The sequence below is a fragment of the Octopus bimaculoides genome, chromosome 1, assembly GCF_046866305.1.
Source record: "Octopus bimaculoides isolate indiv1 chromosome 1, ASM4686630v1, whole genome shotgun sequence".
In the NCBI taxonomy this organism is placed as follows: Eukaryota; Metazoa; Mollusca; class Cephalopoda; order Octopoda; family Octopodidae; genus Octopus; species Octopus bimaculoides.
The window spans coordinates 175,265,632-175,285,584 of record NC_142928.1 but is presented as its reverse complement, the minus strand read 5'-3'; the positions used below and the strand labels follow the sequence as shown (position 1 = coordinate 175,285,584).

General features: G+C 35.1%; 2 protein-coding genes across 2 annotated transcripts in view; one reads left to right on the top strand and one right to left on the bottom strand.

Annotated features, from left to right (window-relative positions):
* Positions 1–17,008, bottom strand: part of LOC106867656 (uncharacterized) — a 35,518-nt gene extending 18,510 nt beyond the window's left edge. The window contains exons 1-6 of the mRNA XM_014912587.3: positions 16,925–17,008; positions 12,431–13,534; positions 6,522–6,824; positions 4,786–4,989; positions 2,294–2,381; positions 159–543 (exon numbers count right to left, since the gene is read on the bottom strand). Coding sequence (XP_014768073.1) covers positions 159–543; positions 2,294–2,381; positions 4,786–4,989; positions 6,522–6,824; positions 12,431–13,534; positions 16,925–16,992 — 2,152 coding nt within the window. The 5' untranslated portion in view covers positions 16,993–17,008. The remainder of the gene's footprint in view (positions 1–158; positions 544–2,293; positions 2,382–4,785; positions 4,990–6,521; positions 6,825–12,430; positions 13,535–16,924) is intronic.
* Positions 17,009–17,179: 171 nt separating this feature from the next.
* Positions 17,180–19,953, top strand: part of LOC106867657 (mismatch repair endonuclease PMS2) — a 42,616-nt gene continuing 39,842 nt past the window's right edge. Inside the window, exon 1 of the mRNA XM_089365697.1 lies at positions 17,180–17,334. The gene's annotated coding sequence lies outside the window, so the exon portion shown is untranslated. The remainder of the gene's footprint in view (positions 17,335–19,953) is intronic.

The following is a 19,953-nucleotide window of genomic DNA, read 5'->3' as shown; positions in this document are numbered from 1 at the left end:
GTAGTGTTTTTTCTTTTGCATTAAATTTCAGTTTGAGGACTGCAGCCATGCTGGGGCACCACCGTTTACACAAATACATTTATGCAAATGTTGGCTGTATCAAAGAAACATATCCCACTTGAACTTTCTTTCATTCATTATGAAAAGAAAATATTTACCATTATCTAAACTTTCCAATGTTTCTAGCTTTTGTTTAATTATGTTCTCGAAATCATCCAAATCTACATCCATCGGAACATCATTAGAGTTCTTGAGTTTGGAATCTTCTGACTCATCATCACTGCTTTCTGTAGATGATGACGACGACGATGATGATGAGGCTGATGATGATGATGTTGAAGAACTATTATCAGAATCATCATCTACATCTATAGCATTGTCATCTTCATATATTTCTTTATTTTCTATTTCTTCTTCATTCTCTTTTTCGTCAGTTACCTCAGGTGTCTCTTCAAAAGGCTCTGCCTCATCAGCATTTTCATTTTTCTCAGTCTCCTCTACAGAAGCTGATGTTTCAGTATTTTCTTTGTTGGTTTTGAAAGACTAGGGAAAAAAAAAACCAAAATTATGGTTGCAATCAATAAAAATATTAACTGAAGTGTTCATGTGCAAACATAAAGATATGTGTTTACAATAATAAAGAATGGATGTTGTTTGGTCATTGTAACACCACTAAACCCTCTCATTAAGATGCAGTGTATCAGGTGCAATCGCATTTTCTCCGTTTTTTATGTATAACAGTTCAATGTCTGTCTATCACTCTCTGTCACTTTCTGTGTGTGAGTATGTGTGTCTGTTTGCTTTCTGTGCTAAACAGTCTATCACTAAAAAAGCCATTGTCAAAGCAGATTTATGCCCAAACAGCTAAGCCAAATACCTAGAACCCAAACAGCTGCAGCCAATTAATCCTATTCTGAGAGGTAATAGTATTCATTCAGTTCCATTTTCCCATGCAGATACAGGTTGAGTGGGGACTTAGCTAAAGCAAGATCTTAGAGCAGGATGCACTTTCTAACACCAACACTTACCTGTTTTTCAACTAAAAGATATTTTTATTCCATGCACCTTTGAAAGTGCAGAGCAACAAGCTATAATGTAAACAATGAATGCAAACTTTTTTGCAAAAGCAGTGAGAAGCAAAACTGTGGAATACCAACATTCCTGCACATTTGCACATACATATGCAATGAACTTCCATAGTTTCTGTCTATCAAATTTACTCACAAGGTACTGGTCAGCCTAGAGGTATAACAGAAAATACTTCCCCAAGGTGTTGTTCAGCGGGACAGAACCTGAAACCACAAGGCTACAAAGTACACCTCTTAACCTTGCAGCCACACCTGAAGGAAGGGTACAATTAACTGAATGCAACTCAATGCATGCCTGATAGCTGTTTTATTGACAGTGGAGGGATGAAAGGCAAAACAGAAAGAACATGAACTCAGAATGCATATGAATGAGAACAGTTGCATCAAGAGGTGCTGATCTCTAATTGTAGAGGGAACATGTGGAAGGGGTAGACCCAGGAAGATATGGGACGAAGTGGTGAGAAAAGATCTACAGACGGGACTCACAGAGCAGAAGACAGGGGACTGAAACTCCTGGCAGTTTGCTGTGCTTGAAAAAAACACATCAAGCTAAGTAAAAGCATGGTAGCCTTTGCATACAGGCTCGACCCCTGGAACCCTCTCCAGCTGAGCATCCCTAATCTTATGGATTTATAAGTGCTGGTGCCAGAGAAAAAGCACCCATGCCAGTACTATGTAAAAGTACCTCTGTAAAGTTGTTGGCATTAGGAAGGGCATCCAACCACAGAAACTGTACCAAAAACAGACATGGAACCTGAACAGCCTTTCAGTTGGTCAGCTTTTGTCAAACCATCCAACCGATGCCAGCATAGAAAATGGACATGAAATGATGATGACTGTTAAACACTTAACTCAATGCTCTACTGTTTCTGAATGTAGAAACACAGAATATTTAAACTAGATACTATAAAAGGTACCTGGTCTATTGGTCTAATGCTTTACTATGTTAATCAAAGAGAAGAAAAATAAGTAAAATCAGAGATTCTTTGAGTTGAGATTACATTAACATTTATGAGGGTTAATCTTTTTTCAAACTACTAACAAATTGGGTACAAATTTCTTATAGAACTATCTCAAACAATTACCTAGAACCATGAAAACAAAATTAAGACATTGTCAATAAATTTGGAAAGACAAAATACCACAAGAAATACACGTTTGATAGAATTCAGTTTAACTCTGTTGATAGTAACCAAATATATTACCTCTAACAAAGCTTCTCTTTCTTTCCTACGTTTTTCAATAATTGCATCCACATCATCATCCTCCTTTTCAGAAAAATCTAGATCACCTCTGAAATAGAAACATTAACTAATAAGAATTATAGTAAAATATCAAAAACTTTAAAAAATATTAATAGAAAATTATTATTGGAAATGTCACATGACATACTTCACATCATGAATCAATGACAGTATTTCTATGCAAACGGTTGACTTACTATGTGCAGCAGCAAAATCTCTCACTAAACATTCTTTCAGCTTTAATCCATTTGCATTCAGGTTACTCTGTCAAATGTAATGCTTAGTTATTCAGATTTTTAAAAAATTATCATGCATTATCTTGTAGTTTCAAGATTTCGATGAAGTGCTTGTTTATTGTTAGAATGACATAGTAGGGTAGGTGTAAGAGGCTAGATCTGGCCAATTTTGAACATAAAATTGGTGGAATATTTAGGCTGGATATCACCAGTTTAAAAGCTAGTGTTAAAACAACGTATGACATGCTTTTGTAAGTTCTTATAAAAACTGGCCTACATTAAGGATGGGATAGTCATAGTTGTTAATGCCTACTGAATGCTTTTTTTTTGATAAGCTATCTTCAGACTTAAGGCATGTTCAAGCAAAGTTATTATGCCATTTTAACAAAAGCATCAGTAGCAACATTATTTAACACTAGCCTTGTTGAATTTAAATAAATTATAGAAAACTCAAAGAGTAAATAGTAAAAAATAAGATGTGTAAATTATCAAATTTTCTATCTATCTTAAAATGCCAGTAAACCTATATGGAAAAGTGAAAAAAAAACTAACTCTTTTAATAATTGCACACAATAGCATTTTAACTCTGTGAATGTATCTACTAGTAACTAATTTTGACTGAGATATATATTTTAGTATTAAATGAACAAAAAGCTGCTGGTTATAATAATTTACTTGTTTTTGTTTCAAACCTAAGACATTAGATGAAAATCATTAGCTGAGATACTTTTGTTTTTCTAAAAGTCATCAACAACATAGAATGAAATGGATAAAATTGTGATATTTTTTTCTAGACTTTAGATCTATTTCTTAACTATAGAACAAGTAGGATGATTTTTGTAAACTGAGACATTTGCATGAACTTGACAATAAAATTATGTACAACCGACACTTGGCAGTGGAAGGGTTAGCATTAAGAGAGCCATAATAAAAGTTATGAGACATTTTAAAAGTAAAAAAATTAATATTAAAAAGTAATTTTTCAAAGAACATTGTACTTGGCATAAAAAAATAAAAATTCAATTAAAAACACAACTTAAAAGAAAGATAAAGAGCAACAAAAATGCAAAAGACATGTTCACATAATTGAAGCTGATTAATATCACAATAATTTTCTTCTACATTGATTACTGGACTTTCTGGTAATTAGATGTCAAAAGTAACTGCAGATACATTTGGATACATAGCCAATATCTTACTTGCTTGACATACACATCCTAATTATAGCACTGACAAATATTTATTATATCAGATACTACATAATAACTCATTATATCTTATTTGTGTATTCACTATATGTTACCATTATTACTAATTATCATCAACATTTTCTTATTAATAAAAACTTAGCTTCATACCAAATAATCAGTCTGTGAGTAGAGTATTCAGCCAGGAAGCATAACGTTCTTGGTTTGAAACCTGGTATCCTTATCAGTTGGTGCAATACTTGCAAATGGACACAAGCAGAGGATGGACCTCAAAACAAAAGTCTCACCTCCTCAGCTGCAACCACCACCACCACCACCATTTACACTAGAAAAATGGTAGGGTAGAAAGCTATTTATAAAGCAATGTATAAATAAAACTCCTTATCAATATAATTTACATTCAAAACAGTAATTAGTACTGTTGACAAAAGTAACTATAACATAGAAAGATAAAACCTCTACATATCAACACAGATAGACTAATCACATGTCATGTGATTACATGTCACCAAAATGACAGACATTGCAATTAACTAAAATCTATCAATTATTACAACTGGACCGATCTAAAGCAAAAAGATTTCAGAATGATTTACAGTTGTTTTCAGAATGTCAGCTTATTAAACAAAAATATTCCAACAAATTTACTAAATCCACCTCTTTAGTAGACTTAATTGAAACTCAATCTGATCTGACAGCAAATCATCATCATTTGATGTCCACTCCCCATGCTGGCATGGGTTGAATGGCTTGACAGGACCTGGCAAGTCAGAAGACTGTGTCATGCTCTATTGTCTGCTTTGGTATGGTTTTTATAGCTGGATGCCCTTCCTAATGCCAACCATTTTACAGTGTGGACTGGGTGCTTGTCATGTGGTGCCAGCAGCAGTGAAGACCCCTCAACTGAGGAAGGTTGACAAGATTGAGAAGAACAGTTTAAGAATACTGAAACAAATACTATACACAAATGCCATAAAAAAAATTTAAAAAAAAAGACAAAAGTACTTACTCTTCTTCAGAAGATATTTCAACTTGCAAAAACAAACCCTCAGACAAGCTGTCTTTGAATTTATCTACAGGTCCTTTAAGCTCTTCAGCATGGCGCTTAGCACGACGGTCTTCAGTAGTTGTCCTTTGTTTCCTATCACGAGGTGACCTGCTTCGTCCATATCTCCTAGGAGAGTAGCTTCTATCTCTTGGACGATGCTTGATACTAGAAAAGTAATATAAATATATACGTAAAAACTAAAAAAGTAAGAAATATAAAGTGGGGGGGGGGGTAGGACAATCAGTAAGTTGCCATACATACATCAGACAAAAAATTTAATTTTCATTGGTGGCACTTATAAATTTCAAAAAAGAGAAAAAAGAAGGGGCAGTTTTAATGAAAAAGAAGTATGTTACATTTTACATCCTAATCTTTTTATTGTCTAGCTAGCTAGAGCCTGCCATTACAATATTGTTAGATATACCTATTTTAAATCTTTTAGTTTTAATCCATGGCTGAAGGAAATAACTCCAAAACAAAAAAAAAACAGACTTTTCAAAATCGCTGATATGGCCGATGACAGTACCACCTGATTGGCGCTCGTGTCAGTGGAAAGTTAATAGCACATCCGAGCGTGATTGTTGCGAGGGCCAGGGATTGGCTCCCGTGCCAGGTACACGTAAAAAACACCATTCAAGCGTGATTGTTGCCAGTGTCGCCTTACCGGTACGTGAAAAACAACATTCAAGCATGGTCATTGCCAGTGCCGCCAGACTGGATCCCGTGCAGGTAGCACATAAAAAACACCTTTTCAGCGTGGTCGTTGCCAGAACCACCTGACTGGCCCTTGTGCCGGAGGCACGTAAAAACACCTACTACACAATCAGAGTGATTGGCATTAGGAAGGGCATCCAGCTGTAGAAACTTTGCCAGATCACACTGGAGCCTTGTGCAGCCTTCTGGCTCACCAGTCGTCAGTCAAACCGTCCAACCCATGCCAGCATGGAAAGCAGATGTTAAACGACGACGATGATGATGATTCAAGGTCATTAGTGCTACTTTCATTTTAACCTTTTAGCATTTAATCCGGCCATATCTGACCCAAATATGTGACCTGTTTCATGTTCAAACGGGCGAAATCTGGCCAATCCTATAATATTATTCTAAAAATAAACACTCACATCATTGAAATCTTGAAGGTTCATGATAATGCACAATTAATACAAAATAATGTGAATAAATAGGCACAAGGCTTTGGTCGACCCCGAGGCTATTTACAAATTTTACTCACAAAGTTTGAGTTGGCCTCATGCTATGATAGAAGACATTTGTGCTAAGTGAAATGAGATGATTGGGAATAGCTGTTTGGTTGATGGTGATTTGGCACAGCTGATTGGACATGGAACCTGTTTTGGCAGCAGTACCTTTTGGCACTGGAGGCAAACATACACACACACACATGCAAAAATATACAAGTACAGATAGAGATAGTGAGAGTGAGAGAGAGACATTACAATTTATTAATTGAACACATCTGATATTTTCTTTCTCTTCATACACATAAAGAGAGATTCGCTTGCACATAAAGAGGGAGAGAGAATGAGTAAAACATTAAAACAACTTATGTCAAAATAAGTCAGTGTCAAATTAAGCAGTGCCAAATAAGCAGCACCAGAATATTTCATATCCCATACAGTGTGAGTGAAACCAGAACAACATAACTGTGAAGTGATTAGATAGAAAATGAATACACTTACCGATTCAGAGATCTACTCCTTGACCTACGGAAACGGTACTTATCAGCTCTTTTACTGTATCCTCTACTTTCACTCACAATGAGAACATCATCATCATCGTTGTTGTTAGTAGAGGACAGCTGAGAAGTTTTGTGTTGCTTTCGTCCAGTGTCAGAGCGTTGACGAGATATTGGGCTGCTGTCTCTCTTGGACCGATGTAAAGGTGAATTAGAACGATGCTTAGATTTTGAGTCATGAGATATGCGCTTTGGAGAGCTCCGAGAACGTTTGTGAGGAGGTGAGCGTTCAACTGATGGCCGTCTCCTATAAGCAGATTGAAAATGCAACATATAAGAAATTGAAGTCATTCAATTTTTTTTGAATAGCTGAAAGATACACACACACACACATACATATATACATAGGTCAATAAAACATAAGAAAAGAAGCACATTCTAAAGAATAGAGCAGTAATTAGTAAAAGAAGAAGTTAAATTCTGGTCATAGAGCTACCAAAGGTTTTGTATCTACAGCCTTGTGGATAGCTTGTCAGACTACATACAAAGACAAAAAGATTATTTAACTTTCTATTATGCGGACATGAGGAAACACTCAGATATCCAGATTTAACAGCTAACATATAAAAACGTTAATTAGGACAGATTATCACCCCTGGACCAGAGGATAATAAAACCCTTACTGACCCAAAATAGCCTAACCAGCAGATGGGGAGATCCAATTTTCCAGTAGGTAGCGCTTGCAATGGACACATTTAGAGAAAACATCTTTACAACTATTCAACGTGACAGGTTTAGCATAATACTCAAGAATTTTGGTTCTCTCCACAATGCAGATTTTGCAATGGCTGCTCCCATTAATATATGGACCTGGATGGTCTATTATTTTCCACTTGATTTCACATGAGGTCCCTTGATCTTTGAGGTGCCACACATGGCTGGCCAGGCACATGACAAAATGTCTTTCTGAGACTCTGAAGGATGACTGATAGTTGCAGAAGTGACGTTTAAAAGATGTATTGGCTGATCCAAAGGCGTTTTCTCTAAATGTGCCCATTTCAAGCACTACCTACTGGAAAATTGGATCGCCCCATTAGCTGGTTAGGCTATTTCGGGCTTGTAAAGATATTTATCCTCTGGTCCAGAGGAGATAACCCGTCCTCATTAATGTTTTTATACGGTAGCCATTAAATCTCGATATCTGAGCATTTCCTCAGATTCGCATGGTAGAAGGTTAATTATTTTTCTTTGTGTAGAGTCTGATGAGCTGTGCACAAGGCTGTGGCTTTCATGGACACAAAACTTTTGGTAACTCTGACCAGAATTTAACTTTTGTTTTAATTACATACACACACACACACACACACACACACACACACATACATATATAGATAATAGAAGATCTCATGAAATGAATTCTATGAACACTTCAGATGGCTGGCTAGAAGCAATAAATATTTTTTTATCTAGATTACATATTTTCTATGAATGAGATAAGAGACACGTCTCATTTACAAGGTCACCATATTCTAGCAGAAAGAAATCCCTATGATTTCACTTGGCTTGACGTGTCTTCTCAAGCACAGCAAATCACCAAAAATCTCATACATACATACACAGACACATCTCATTCCATACAGAAAATGGATAAAAGTTGTAACATCACATGCAGGATTCAAACACCACATTTGCTATAAACCACTTAACTGAACTAACTGCTAAACCAAAGCAATATCATAGCCCTTGACTGCCTAAATTAGTCACATAATGCACATACTAGTGACCAGTCAACAGAAATCTCAGTCCATACAGTATTTAAGTCTAGCTGATAAAATACTTAGATGCATACATACATTTAAATATATATGCATGCGCACGCACACATTATAAACAAATACATATATGTATGTATGATATATGTGTGTGGGGAGAGAGAGAAATTTAACTTCAATAGTTTATGACATCGAAGGACTGAAAGAGGAAGTAGATCACTTGAGGTTTTGATAGAAATTATGAAAAACTGAACTTTCACACAAACACTGAGTTCATGAAATAAATATTAAGTTTCAAAGAGACAAAGAAAACTGACAGCTGTTGTTAACTAAATAATTTCAATAGAAACAATCATTTTCCAAAGATATACTTGAAAAACATTAAACTAAAATGTAATCTTTTTGGTATCTCATATTAATTTAAGCTGGATTTGTTCTTTGAAATTGATTGTTCTCAATAGCTTATTTCCCAAACCAAATGCAAGCAGGGACACTCAGTTTATATTCATACATGAGGATTAGTTTAACTTCAATTTTAGTAAATACATGCTTAATGTTGAAATTAAACATGGTAAAGTTAGAGATATTTTGTTAATCATTCCCAAAGCATAAAGCAAAATCTGAAAGAGAGGGATTTTGCGAATTTCCAAGTGGGAAGAACATGCCCAGAAACTGATTAGTCTTTACTCTTGACTTGGTGGACAGTGTAGTACAACTGGCATTAGGTCAAAGAGAAATGTACTTAGTAAATAACAAAGACTTCAAAACCATAGCAGTTCAATATGTAAGAGATTTGGTAGAATTTAGTTCCTTGTACTGAAGGCAAGCAAATGGATATACAAAAATGCAGAGGAGCTTAGTTATGCAAGAGTAGATAATAGAAGATCTCATGAAATGAATTCTATGAACACTTCAGATGGCTGGCTAGAAGCAATAAATATTTTTTTATCTAGATTACATATTTTCTATGAATGAGATAAAAGACACGTCTCATTTACAAGGTCACCATATTCTAGCAGAAAGAAATCCCTATTTAATTGTACAAGCCTTCAACTGAAATTAAGGCGGTTTGAAGGAAATGAACAGAGTGCATTTACTACACATGTAATACAAGAAAATCAAAAGATTCCAGTCTTCAGTTATGCAATAATTCTAATAATATAACAAAGATTAGTGATGGAAGTAGCTCTGCTGAGAATATAGTTGGAGGGTTAGAAGCACACTGATGTTCAGAGAATTATTAATTCTATTAATATCAAAGGTTTTTCCATTCATGCCTAAGGTATGCCTAAGAAGTATAATGTTGCATGGCAGCAATGACTGAGTACTAAATCTTGAAGATCTTCAAAAAGCTGGAGAAAAATGAGTTATCTATTAGATGCACAATGTTAACTTGCATGAAAAATAAAGTACATGTGAAATGAGAAGGTAGTTAGACATTAACGGCATTAGTTGATTGTGTGCAGGTAAGTGAAAAAGTGCTATGTGGAAGGAACTCGTCTCAGAGAAAGACAAAACTCTTGAGAAGCAGTAAGGTCTAATCTACAAAAACTGGTTCTATGCAAGACAAAAAAAAAAAAGACAAATGTCATACTGTAGCTCTCTCCAACCCATGCCAACACTGAAAAGTAGATGTAATAATGACAAGAATATGTAGGAGATAGATAACTAAAATAGGAAGTCTAATGAAAATACAAAAATCTAGACAGAGAGAAAGTTTCTAGGTATAAAAGAATATGCACTATATCCGTGCAAAGATCAGCTAATATATTAAGAGACAGGGGAAAGAAAAACCAAGCTACTGAACTAGTAATGAGGGGATGAGTAAATCTAAGTGCAGATGAATATACTAAACTTATACTTCTGATATAATTTACAATTAGCAACAACTGTATCTACAACATAACAGCTTATCACCTTTTTTCTATTACTCTCTCCTCTCTATCACTCTCTTGCTCTGATTCTCTAACTTCCATTTCTCTCTTTTATCAACTGCTTGGTTATGTTGCTTCTATTCAATTTCCTTACTATCAACTATCATACAACTGCCGATCACTCACTCTCCCTTTTGACACACTATCCCCCTCTAGCTGTAGCTCTCTTCCTATCCTTTCGGGTGGGAAAGAAAGGAATGAATGAACAGAGGCAATGCAAGGAAGAATGATGAATGAATAAAAACAGAGACAACATAAAGGGTTACTCTTCAGTTTTGCTGGAGACAAGACAACCTCTCTAGTGCTGGTGCATCTATTACATTCAGTAAAATGGTTAGTAATTGAAAGGCCTCAAGATGTAGAAACAATACCAAAAATGAAATGTACGTATGAGGGGAGGGCCTTGACTCCTCTAGGAAGGCAGTAACTTCAATAACTGACCTATAATGACCTGTCCAGCCCATACCAACACGGCGAAATGAACATATGATGATAAAGACCTCCCAGAACCTTCACCGTTTCAGTATGCCAGCCCCTGCTATATCATACGTCAACAAGAGAGCTTATATGTGGTCATTTGACTTGCTAGAAATAACAGCAAAATCTTTTTTAAATTATACCCTAGCGTTTTAATAGAAATGCTCATGTTAGATAATGCAGTCCTAGCTATATTACGTATGGATAAAAGATGGCTGGAATATCTTTGACCATAGGACTACTCAATCAGGGCTGACCTTGAGATAAACAACAGCAGTTTGCTGTATTAAAAATGATACTTCAATGAAACTAAAATAATTTTGGAAATTCATCTATAGAAAAGAGTCAAAGCTGGTCAAATCAATAACTGAAGGATTAGTCGTTCAAATAATATAATCAATAAGACCACTATATCCATGATCGACACACTTAACATCTAGTGGCCTAGTAAGAGTAGATACTACTATAATGTGATGTGTAGAGTTCACTACTTTAAGAGTGATGTAGAAATGACTGTAAAATTGGTGACCGCTTAATTTACTTGCAGTACTGAATTCAACTGCCACTTGTGTTTATGGTTTGAAGTGTTCACATTCTCATTATCATTTAGTGTCTGTTTTCCAAGCTGGCATGGGTTAGACAGTTTGACTGGGACTGGTAAACTGGAGAGTTGTACCAGGCTTCAGTCTGATTTGGTTTGATTTTTACAGCTGGATGTCCTTTCTAATGCCAACCACTCCAAGAGTGTAGTGGATACCCTTTACATGTCACCAGCACAGGCCACAACTATGATTTCACTTGGCTTGACATGTCTTCTCAAGCACAGCAAATCACCAAAAATCTCATTCAATACCATTTATTTCATTATATTTTTCATTAAATTTCATCATGCTAGAAGGAAAATAATTATGCTGTTTCATACATATTGAGAAAGTGAAACTCACTATTCAGTGAGGTGTAGAGAATTAGTTTTACTTTTTACATTTTATATAGCAATCAGTGAAGAAAAGCATCACAGGTTCATTGTATTTTTAACAGCAAGAGTAATAAAGGAATTAATAGAACATGGTAGGCACAGACGTGGCTTGTGTGTACCTTTGTCTTCATATCATATGATAGTTGTAAACAAGTAAATCACTGTCATACAAGCAATGTTGTTTGCTTCCAGTCTTCCATGTCTGACCATGGGAAATATTATTTAGTTTGGAAACAGGTGAGGGTTGGCAACAGGAGGGGTACCCATCCATAGAAAATCTGCCTCAATGGCGGCGAGCTGGCAGAAAATCTGCATTAAGGTGGTGAGCTGGCAGAAACGCTAGCATACCGGGCGAAATGCTTAGCGGTATTTCGTCTGCCGTTACGTTCTGAGTTCAAATTCCACCGAGGTCAACTTTGCCTTTCATCCTTTCAGAGTCGATGTAATCGACTTAATCCCTTTGTCTGTCCTTGTTTGTCCCCTCTTTCTTTATTGCCCCTTGTGGGCAATAAAGAAATAAGAAAATCTGCCTCAACAAGTTTTGTTTGATCCATGCAAGCATGGAAAAGTAGGTGTGATGATGATGTACATAAAACAAGTATTGTAGCTTGAAAGGAACTGTTAGCTGAAAACTCAGATATTTTTAAAGTAGAGAACAATAAAAGATATTCAAGTTATGTTTTTGAATGAGAAAAAAAAGAAGTTAATAAAAAAAATTAATTAATAAAACCAACAAAATAATAAAAATACTTACCTTGGAGGAGAAGAATGCTTGTGTTGGTCATGTTCTGATCGATAATGAGAGTTATTTGTTTCTGAATCAATCCAGACCACATTCCGATCTCCATCAGAATACTTTTTACTACTTCTCTCATGGCGCAAAGATTCCCTTTCAGAGATTTTCTCAGAGGACTGTTTCTCTTTTGACTTAGGAAATGTTGTATGTGGAGAATGACTTGTTGATCTCCGACTCTGCTGTAAAAATTGTTCTAAGTATCTCTCCACTGAGTCTTCTCGCATTGGTGTACTTACTGAAGAAACTAATTTATCCCCTTTAGATTTATGAGATGATGACTGTGATGTCTGCCCTGTGCTCTTTCTGTTTGCAAAATAAGTAACATTATCTTCACTGTGGTCAATGACAATTCTGGTGTCACATTCTCGCTGTGATGTTACATCTAACTCATGTGCAGATGCATGCATTGGAGAAGAGTAATATTCATAATCATAGTTTCTCGCATAGTTGCTATTATCAGAAGGTTCTCTCTCCCTCTGGTGTGAATCTTCTGCTTGATTATTTTTGTTGTAATAAGAGCCTTCTCTATAGTAAGAACTGTCATTTTTTTTATAAACAGATTCAGTCTTTTGAGAATTACTTTCACTACCATGACTATGGGAATGGTGGTGGTGATGGTGGTGATGATGATGATGATGATGGGAAGGATGGTAGTCATCTTCTTTTGAATGGGGATCAGACTGCTCAGGAGATAGCTTCACTTTCTGACTTTCAATCTCACCTTCTTCAGCTTCTTCCTCAGAATCTGACCCATAACCCTGAGCTATAAGTGCCATAGCATTCATTATCTGTGCATTTTTCTCCCCATTTAAATGGGCACGGATAGCATCTCTGGCTGCTTCCAGCTTAGCTAGGTCATTATCTTCTAATCGCCCTTTCTGGTCACTGTCATCCTTTGAAGTTTGGTATTTCTCTGACCTGTGCTTTTTACGCTTATGTTTGTGCCGTTTTCGATCATTGCTATGTTTGTGCTTATGTTTATGTTTGTGCTTGTGTTTCTTCTTGTCTCTTCGACTATGTACCTCCTTCTCCATTCCATCTTCACTACATGAACTTTCACCCCTGTAATAGAGAAAAATGACAAAATTAAAAGTAACCAGAAACACAAAGAAGCAAAATATATACAATAACTAAAGTCACAGCAGAATAAATTGACAAAGTGATTCCCAAGTTGTGTACATATGCAAGATGAAGCTAATTGTGCCGCAAAATTAATAAAATTACCTTTAAAAAAAGATGGGAAAAATACATACTGAAATTCTAACTGAAATAAATTGAAATTATAGTCTTGAGACACATTTTTTGTTCAAATGATACTCACAATAAAATATTTCTCTAACATCTGGGATGGCACTGCTATCACATATACAGATAGCTTAGGTCTTTGGTAAACAATCTGTAGTGTGTCCTATTCCCAAGAAGAGCTAATTCTTCTCACTGCAACTTATTGCCCTATCATACTCACTCCCAACAATTCAAGGACAATGAAACACAGGCATTGACAACAACCATCTCCCTCACCTTGAATTTCTCTCTCCCACCTTAATTACTGTTAGTGGGATCTCACTCTTCAAGAAATATAATGAAAACTGTTGTTGTCCTTGATATCAGTGAAGTTTTCAACTGTTTCTGTATCAGACAAACAAATCTGGCAGAGATGGAAATGTCTACTTAACGGATCCATCTGTCTCCTGTCTCTTGGATTAGTGGTTGTTTGTTAGATCACACATCTGAAATATGTGTTAATGAAGTTCTCTCCGAACCCCACTACACTCTATCAATTCATACACCGCAGGGTTTATTTGTCTCCCTACACTTTTCTTTTTAAACATCTTGTTGCCACCTCCAACAAAGCCCAATCCTACACAGATGATACCACCCTTCATTCCTCGAAAACTTCACATCCATCAGACACATGCAACCTAGATATGGGGACTACTACATGGTCACTCACCTGCTAGAAAATAATAACCAAATCCCCTCAAATTACACCCTAAAGTCTTGGCAAAGTAGAGACATGTAGTCCTAGATATACAAAATGGATACAGCAGGATTGCTTTTAATCATAGGCTTGACTGACTTTGAGTTAATCAACAACACTTCACACCAAATATGCACCTACTCAATAAACAGAGACCACAGAAATATCTAGTGAAGACAGACAAATTTTATCTTCTTCAACAACACAAAGACATAACTACTGTACATAAAAAAAAATCATTACCATACCCAACTCACCATCATGAACAATATGCAACTAGAACTCACAGTTATTACAAACACTAGGCCTCATCATCACTGAGGATCTCCCCTAGCAAAGAATACATCTTCAATTATATTCAAAACAGCATCACAGATATTGACTTTTCTCTTCAGAAGATCAGAAAATGCATCAGTCCTCCTCCATAACTACTAATTGTCTTTAAAACCTAAGTGAGATCCAAAATGCAAAATTGCTCACCAAGTGCTACTGATCCACACAAACAGCTAAGACCATATCCAAAGAAAGCCACTCAATGATGTTTCTCACAAACCCACCTAAGTCTCTAGTTCACAAATGTGCTGTCTTCTCTAATGCTACTATAGTGGTTACTGCTCCTTGGAGTTGACTAATTTCACACTCCCAACACACACACCACCACCACCCTTGACCAACTCTTACACTGAATTTTCTCTCCCTATATTGTAAACTCTCTCCTATTCCCTTCCTGCAGCTATCAACTAGTAACTATTCAAGAGAAATATCACCTGCAGAAACCTCACCAGTCTTGGAGAGCCAGTAAAGAGCATGGGCACAGGCTCTTCCTCCCAACCAAAACAATGGGCCACCTGGCTGATTAGCATGAAGACATACATCTCAAGTCCACAGATGTATCCTCTCTTCACTCTTTCTATTATACTGTTACTTCAGAAGCATCTATCCTCTTATGCCGCCTTCATTCAGGCCTACCCAGACTCACATGTCACATGTACCCAGCCACTCGCATCACTATGCCCAGTCACCCAAGCCAGGGCCACCCTGTAGAATTCCCTCTTTGCAAATGTTTTTCTTACAACTTCAACTTGCAGCTGTTCAAGAAAAATATCAACCACGTTGATGTCTTTAATAGGAACAGTCGCTTTCCCCAGACCAAACCAATAAGAAAAAAAAAAAGCAACAACTTAGAGTGGTTACATTGATAGAGAGTAAATATATTGATAGAAACGTGTCAGGAAATGAGTATTGAGCTCCCAATGGATATTAATTTCAGATTTCGGCCTCAAATATGAAGGATAGGTATAGTCGATTATGTTGGACTTGTATTTTTTTATTTTATCAACCTCCAGAGAATGAAAGGCAAAAGCTGACTTCGGTTAGATTTGAACTCAGAACGTTAAAGGATTATATTAAATACTGTATATCTAACGATTCTGTCAATTCACCATCCTTTCGATATTGGAACTTGTCTAGATATAGTCGAAAATATTAGTAGACTTCGACAGTTGATTAATTAGTCTTTAAGAGATAAAGAGGGGTTAATTCGTGGGTGTGATTAATGAAATATAGTCAATACGAAGGGATCAACATTCAACTATCCAGTATGCTTTTGGGTCGTGTAATGATATTAACGTAACAGGAATTGAATAATCTATCGAACATACACAGATTATATTCAACCCTCCAACAATACGAGGTTATATTCAATGTCTGAAATCAATACCAGTTTCCGAAATCAGAAACTTAAGAAATAAACACTAAGAGACTGTGTGCAAACTTTATTATTTGGCGACAAAGCAAAGAGCTAATTAAAGCCACGAGATATAATAAAATACACATGCTTCTCAAAATGAAACAAAATAGTATTCGTAACTTCGAAGCACTGGCTTTTAACAAAAGTATTTATTCAAGGAAGCTTTTCGTAAAACGATATGGGAATATAAACAAACAGTAACCGGTCATTGGTAATGATTGTAAATTTATGGATTTATTTTTATTTCAATCTTAATTTTTATATGCAAATGATCTACAGATTTCGAATCAATACATAGATGCCATTAAGCAAATGAAAACACTCAATCATTTTCCCTTTCGTTCATTTTGTAACAAGAATAAATACGCAGAAAGTCATATTGGAATTTTTGTCTCGGATTAAAAACCACGGTATCTAACAAAAAAAAAACCTTCGTAAAAAAAAAAAGGTCTTAGAAGAGGAGTCATTTATAACTACTTGTAATATTGGGTAAAACATAACATAGACCGTAATTAGTTAAAATAACATTAACACTGCAGCGTTTAGTTCATTTCGTGAAGGAAATAAGAAAGAAAACACGAACTCTCTTGTCACCAAAGTAACACACGCAGGGTCAAAAGAGCAATAAAATCAATAAATTGAAACTTTTCTCTGTGCTTTTTATAGAACAGAATTATTCAGCAATTTTATATAACCAATTAAAGATATAGAATTTGCTTACTTTTTACTTGCTTGGTGTTCTTGATTTAAAGTCTCAATCTCTAAGAGAGCGGATTGCATGTCCGCCATTGCACTTATGTTATATATAATATAGAGCCGTGCAATATTTATTATGAAAACAAATGAAGTTTATAATGATGTCATGTTAAGTTGCCTTTCCGATTAAAGAGATAAAATAAAATTAATATTCTTTGATGAATCGTTGGGCATTTTCATAAGCTGTGACAATGTTCGAAACTAAGGAAATTTGAAAACAGTCAGGTTCGATTTCCAATATTACAGATCACCCAGAAAACTGTTTTTATTGAAAGCTTCAACTGATTTGCAACACAAACGTCATCAATTAATATAAATTCTATTTGTCTAAGAATTTCTAAATATCTTTATTGGAATTATCCAAATCTGTTTTATGTAAATATTTGTTTCGTATTCTTAAAAACTGATTTATATTGGTTCACAATTATATTATGAGATTTATTTCGAAATGTATCGATTACTGTTTTTAAAATGTTACCACTTCGTATTGTTTTCTTTGACTCCCATCCTCCAAAAAGAAATTACTAAATCTTAAATTATAGTTTATTTGGGAACTTGCAATGACAACTTAAATATTCAGTTTCTTTTGAATAAGTACCCCCACTTTTTTTTTTCTACGTGAAGAGGTTAGGAGTCGGGAAACGACTGAAATCAACCTGGAAATTTACTTCTTAATTTCCATTTAAAAACTGCATGTGGCTTGCATACTTTTAATTTAAAAAATAATAATAATTAAACTTGGGCTTCGATGTGACCGCTAGACTTGTTAGAAATAACAGCCCTATCTTCCTCAAATTACCCCTACTATCTTGTAAAAGGACATATTTCATAAATACCCTTAAAAAGAAGGAAAGTTCACGACTTGAGGACGTTTGATTAGGTCTGCTCAATAGTCAGACGTAATTACGAATATTTGAAGAATGGGTTGAATCAAGCGTCTACATAAAGCGCATGTGTAGAAATATAAATGGAGTTTGTTTGTATGAAGGTCATGCCTTAAAAAAAAAAAAAAAAACTATTGACATTAATTGAAACTGGCGGCTAAAAAAAAACTGAAAACTGGTAAGGGCTTTGATAGATGAATGCCATAAAGGAGACATTAATTGATTCGATATGGCGGTTTCTCAAGTTAACGATTTACATGAGTTTAGGTGGAATGTCTTCTTTGACAAAAAAATGGATAGGCATTGCAGTAAACAGTTGTCAAACAACAGAAGAAAAGAAAGTGAGTAATGAAACAGAAAAAGCAGGTGAGAGAAAGAAAGCAAAAGAAAGAGCTTTTGGTTATTTGACAAGAGTTGCTTGCAAGATATTTTATGCAAATCTGTTCAATGGTTTCATTACAGTTTTCGCGTGAAGTTTTTGTGTGTATCTCTGGTGAGGCCTGGCTCCTCGGATTTATACACAAAGCTACCGATGCTATATTAAGCAGCAATAATAGCTATAACAGCTCGAGTAGATCTTGCTTTGCAAAGTCTCTCGCAATTTGACGGCTTCCGACTTAAGATTCATCTGATAAACTTCTAAAGATTTGTATCATTGATTTCTGTTATATGCAAGAAGCTTCACATTTAAGGGACGGGTATAGTCGATTAAACCAACCATCTTTATCACTTGGTACTATATCATATTGATCGATAAAGGCTCTTTGTGAGTGCTTTAACTTCCTATATGAATAGGGTTGCAAGACTAGAAAATTAGATATATGGGACACTCTTCAAATCTCCCTGTATATATATAAATTTATACATGCCTACACACCCAGAACAATATATCAGATAAAAGTAGAGACATAAGTTAAAAACAAAGCAATTATTTTAATGGGTTATGAGAAAAACAAAAGTAAAATCATTTCAAAATTATTTAATACAAGCTAAAAAAATAATTTCTGTTAAAGTGAAATAATTTGAAATTCAGATAACAGAGAAATAAGCAAAACAATCTGTTAAAACGAAATCATTGTAAACTTGTTTTATTTAATGACGAATAGAGACAATATAGAAAAAAATAGTGTGAAAGCATTTGAATATTATTATTTAATACAGGCAATATAGGTAACTAAAAGAAATAATGAGAAACTGAAATCATTGCAAAATTCATATTTAATAAAGACAATAAAAAGATGCAAAGGAAATAATTTAGAAAATTATCATTTAATGCAAGTACAGAATATAGACTAAAAAGTTGTTTCAACTGGAGAACATGAAAAGAAATGAAACTGATAAACTTCTATGCAAAATTTTCTTAACAGACCGCACGAGAATTAAACTCGAACCTTTATCTTTAGTTCTATTTCACTGATGTTTTGGGTTTTGTTAACAGGTCCTTGTTTTCTAACACATACCGATAAAATTCTTTACATTGACAGTTAAGGTTCTATGTGCATTATAAGATAGCTTCTACAATAGCCATACCGAACTTATTTTGTTCTTCAGTTCGCTGAACATTCATCATCGAGAAGACACGCTCAACATTAGCATTACGCGCTGGTATGCTAAATAAGGACTTGCACAAAATTAACAACTCGGAGTATTGTTCTTGAAATTTAATCTGCTGAAGGATAGAAAACCGTCTTTCATAGCACAGTTTGATCTTCCATTCATCAGATTTGATCTGCATCTCTTTAGCAAGGAGTTTTAAAATGTTGACCACTGACAGAAAAGAATGTTATCGTCAATTTTTATACCTTTGTTGTTGTTTTTTAATACTAGACAAGACGATTCTACATGTTCCCATGCTGTAACTATATCTAATAACATCCATGTAAAGCTATCAAAATTTTCAAAACACAAAACCTATCTCTCAAGATAGTTATGGCAAGTGTCGTAGTAGTATCCACTTCAAGTAGAAATTTATTTTTCTCTTCAGATTTGACACCGTCATTATTAAGGTAATCCTTCACGCTGAGAGGAATAAACTTTTCATTAATTCTTTCCTTTATAACTGCAACAAGTTCTTTTAAATAGCCAAGCACTTCAATAAAGCTGCTTTCTC